The following is a 3,846-nucleotide window of genomic DNA, read 5'->3' on the forward strand; positions in this document are numbered from 1 at the left end:
ATGAAAGAGAGAGAGAGAGAAAGAGAGAGGCTCAGATAGATTCTTTATTTTGCCTAAAGTCACACAGCTTGTAAGCAGCGGAGCCAGGACCAGAATCAGAATGGGGCTCTCTCTGTACCCTCCATACTGCCCCTGAATTGAGGTTAGTCTGTCTTCCTTCTTTTCTCATTACCACGTAGATTCTGTGAACTCATCCTGGGGAAGGCCATGATTTCTCTTTGTTATATGTACTATGTTTGCCTCCCCTACCTGGCATCAGTGTCTAGTAAAATGCTCAGCAAACATGCCTGCATGGAGGCAACACCTCCTGCTTGCTGCCACAGGCTGGGGTGAGAGGCGAAGCAGGGCTGGTGAGGTGGATTGCTTTGCCACTGCTGCTAGGGATGGGGAGCGACTCTACAGCCTGTGCCTTGCCTCCAAGGCATTTTCCATTTCCTGGCCCCCTCCTCCTCCCCATCCCTCAGCTTTCGCCCCTCCGCCCCTCCATTTCAGCTCTGGCCCCTAGGGGAGCGTCCCTTGCCGCGGGGCTGACAGCACTTAGGGGTGCGGGGTCCCTGTTGTCTGTGCGCACAGCTTCGTTCACGGGTGCCTGGTGTCCAGCGGGCATTGATGTCAGGCGGTGGCGGAGCGCTGCCTACAGACGGTTGACCTGGACCCTCCTCCACACTCACTTCCTTCGTCGCCCCCTCCCTCTTCCCTGTACTCGGGCTCTGGCTCTCTATAAAAGGCGGGAGCGTGGGGTGCCACAGCAGCGCCGAGTTTCAGCACCATGGAGAGCCCCCGTCTCCGGCCGCTGACCGTCTTGGGTGCCGCCCTGCTTTTTCTGCTACCGCTGTTGGGTGCCCGTGCCCAGGAGGATGCTGAGCTCCAGCCCCGAGCCCTGGACATCTACTCCGCCGTGGAGGATACCTCCCATGAGAAGGAGCTGGTGGGTATCTCCCGGATCTCCCTTGGTTGCCCCCAGTCCCTCTGTACACGCGTCCGTCCTCCCTCCCTCCCTCCCCCACTTCCCAGAGTCCGGGTGCGCGGGGATGAGCGCGGAGATGAGCGCAAAGGCAGCGCTCCCGCTGCCATTTGAAAATCGTCTGGAGCCCCACTGCCTGCGGGCAGTTTATAGAGCGAATCCCTTGTCCTGGGCCCTTGGAGCAACAGGAGCCTCAGCAGCTAAGGGACTTGCGGTCAGTACAAGAGACCGTGCTCGCTAAGTTACTACCCCTGCACCTTCCCTTTCTGTCCTTGGAGTCCCGCGGCGGAGTGTGTGTGTGGTTCTGGGGCTCCTTGTAACTAGGACTGGAGGGGAAGTGAGCACCCGAGCTGGGCTTGCAGCCAAGGCGGCAACTTCGGCTCCGGGGTGGGGGCGGTGTGTTGCAGATCGAAGCGCTACAGGAAGTCCTGAAGAAGCTCAAGACTAAAAGTATTCCGATCTATGAGAAGAAGTATGGCCAAGTCCCCATGGTAAGGCTTTGGGGTTCCCCTTCCCCATGTTTTTCCAGGAGGAAATATACCACCTTGAATCTTATAGGTGACCTTTTCCCCAGGATGTGGTAACTATCAGTTTGTTTTCTATAGTTAACATTCTGTTTTGGGGTTTGCTCTTTTTTCTTTGTTTGTTTTGTTTCTTAAATTCCACATATGAGTGAAATCATACAGTATTTGGCTTTCTCTGACTGCCCTACTTCATTTAGCTTTATACTCTCTAGATCCATCTAGGTTTGCAGGTAATGGGTTTGCAGAAGTCTGTAGGCTTCCCTTTGTTTTACATCCCCAAACGTGGTCCTTGGCCTCTAAGGCCATTTCAGAAGACCCAATAGCTTGTGCCAGGAATCAGCTCTTGGGTGTCTGTATGGAAAGGAGCATTTCTTGAAGATGAGTGTTTTTTTTTTTTTTTCAACTCATGAAGAATTCTCTGACTTGGAAGAGCCCTTAAATCTACTCAGATCTTGTTCCTCCAATTTTCTTCTTGCCTTCTGGAGCACTGCCAATTTTTTTGATCTATGTTTTAAGGTCAAAATTATTGATTCCCGGCTCGTCACTTTCCTTGAGGGAACACACACATGCACGTGTTCGTTCTCTCTCTGTCTCTCTCTCTCTCTCTCTCTCTCTCTCTCTCTCTCTCTGTCTCTCTCTCTCTCTCTCTCTCTCTCACACACACACACACACACACACACACACCTTCCTTGGGATGAGGAGGCTGAAAGCAGGGAGTAGAGACTGTGAGAAATAGGTCTATTGTTTATTTCTTACAAAAATGTCTGATTTTCTTTCTTTTGGATAAACTATCAAAGGAGCCAGAAAATGTGGCCCCCCACCCAAAAAAGGTGAAATAAAGTAGGAAGGGTTCGATAATTTCCTTTTATGTTCTCTCACTGACATTATAAGCACAAGGCTCTCTGTGTTTCAGGCCTGACTATACTTGGACCTCTGGGGATGGTGATAGGTTCCACCTATCCCTCCCAGGAGTCGGAAATTGTGTTGATGGGGAGATGCGGCCATTGGGAGCCTGGGTTTGCATATGTGGGAAGACTGCACCTTGTGTTGTTCGCAGTGCCACGCTGGGGAGCGGTGCGCAGTGCGAAAAGGAGCACGGATTGGGAAGCTTTGCGACTGTCCCCGAGGAACCACCTGCAATTCCTTCCTCTTGAAGTGCTTATGAGGCTTCCACCCTCCTCCATAAATCCCCACTGCCTCTGCCTCCCTTGAGAGGACCACACTTTCATCCCTGGAGTTCGGCTTTAGCAACAAAGTTTGCGTTTCCCTCTGAGAGTTAAAGGGGCTCTTGTCCTGCTGTTCCCAAATAAAAGAATACATTAAATGTTACTGTGTGAAGGATAACGCCTTGTACGGTGTTGATACATGTGCAAAGTATTCTTATTCATCTGACAAACTCTTACCCATCTTTGTGTAGAGAAGGGCAACTTTGCTTTGAAAACTGTATTTTTGTATGTGGTGTGGCAGGATGAACATTAGATTTAGTTAATCTTGGTAGGTGACATCACAACCTGGAAAATAATCCCAAATGACACAAATTGCAGCATGTACAATTATACATAATAAAGTGTTTTTAATAATTGCTCTTACTGCATCATTGTTTCTATGTTGTAAGTAATGTAAGTGAGAATGGTGGAATTAATCATGCTGTTGTTTTCAAAGAGATGGATTTTAGAAATAGCAGTCTATTGGGAGAATAGCACCTTGGCTCCAAGGAGTTTTGATCATTAATTGGGAGTTTGCCACACAAACTTTGGTGTACTCTCTTTTTCTTTGATTGCAGTGGTGTGTGTGGGAGGGGTGGGGTGGTGGTGATGGTGGTGTTGGTGTTGGTGTGTGTGTGTGTGTGTGTGTGTGTGTGTGTGTGTGTTCGTGTTAATTGGAGATGGTTGGGATTGAGCTGATGTGACATTGTTTATTAAAACCTTTAGTAGACTCCTTAATTTTCACATAAGACCAATAAAAGATCAATTGTTTCAGACTTTAGCCTCATTAAATGCAGTTTGAAAAATTGGGACTTTTGTTTTGGTTATCCTTTTATTAGTAAATATTCATTGATAAAAAATGGATTATTTAGGTCTTGTTGTTTATCCAAAGGAAGGGAAATAGCTGTATTAGGTACTTTAAGGATGTGAGACCTGATCATTCCCACTGTTTAATATATAAACTTGGAAAAATTCTCTGTTCAAAGGAAAATTAGTCATTTTAGTAACTAGTTTTGAGGGGAACAAATGAAAACTGATGGGGGTAGATTCAACCCAAGAAACATAAAAATCTTGGGGCGCCTGGGTGGCGCAGTCGGTTAAGCGTCCGACTTCAGCCAGGTCACGATCTCGCGGTCCGTGAGTTCGAGCCCCG

General features: G+C 48.3%; 1 protein-coding gene across 1 annotated transcript; it reads left to right on the forward strand.

Moving 5' to 3' along the window:
• The first annotated feature begins 769 nt into the window (after positions 1-769).
• On the forward strand, positions 770-2,653 carry CARTPT (CART prepropeptide). The gene is made up of 3 exons (XM_047067613.1): positions 770-928; positions 1,372-1,455; positions 2,546-2,653. The coding sequence occupies exons 1-3, from the start codon at positions 770-772 to the stop codon at positions 2,651-2,653; spliced, it is 351 nt and encodes a 116-aa protein (XP_046923569.1).
• The last annotated feature ends 1,193 nt before the right edge of the window (positions 2,654-3,846 follow it).

This window comes from Lynx rufus, unplaced genomic scaffold, assembly GCF_022079265.1.
Source record: "Lynx rufus isolate CCGP_SWC_20201006 ecotype Redwood Valley unplaced genomic scaffold, mLynRuf1.p SCAF_1, whole genome shotgun sequence".
Lineage (NCBI taxonomy): Eukaryota > Metazoa > Chordata > Mammalia > Carnivora > Felidae > Lynx > Lynx rufus.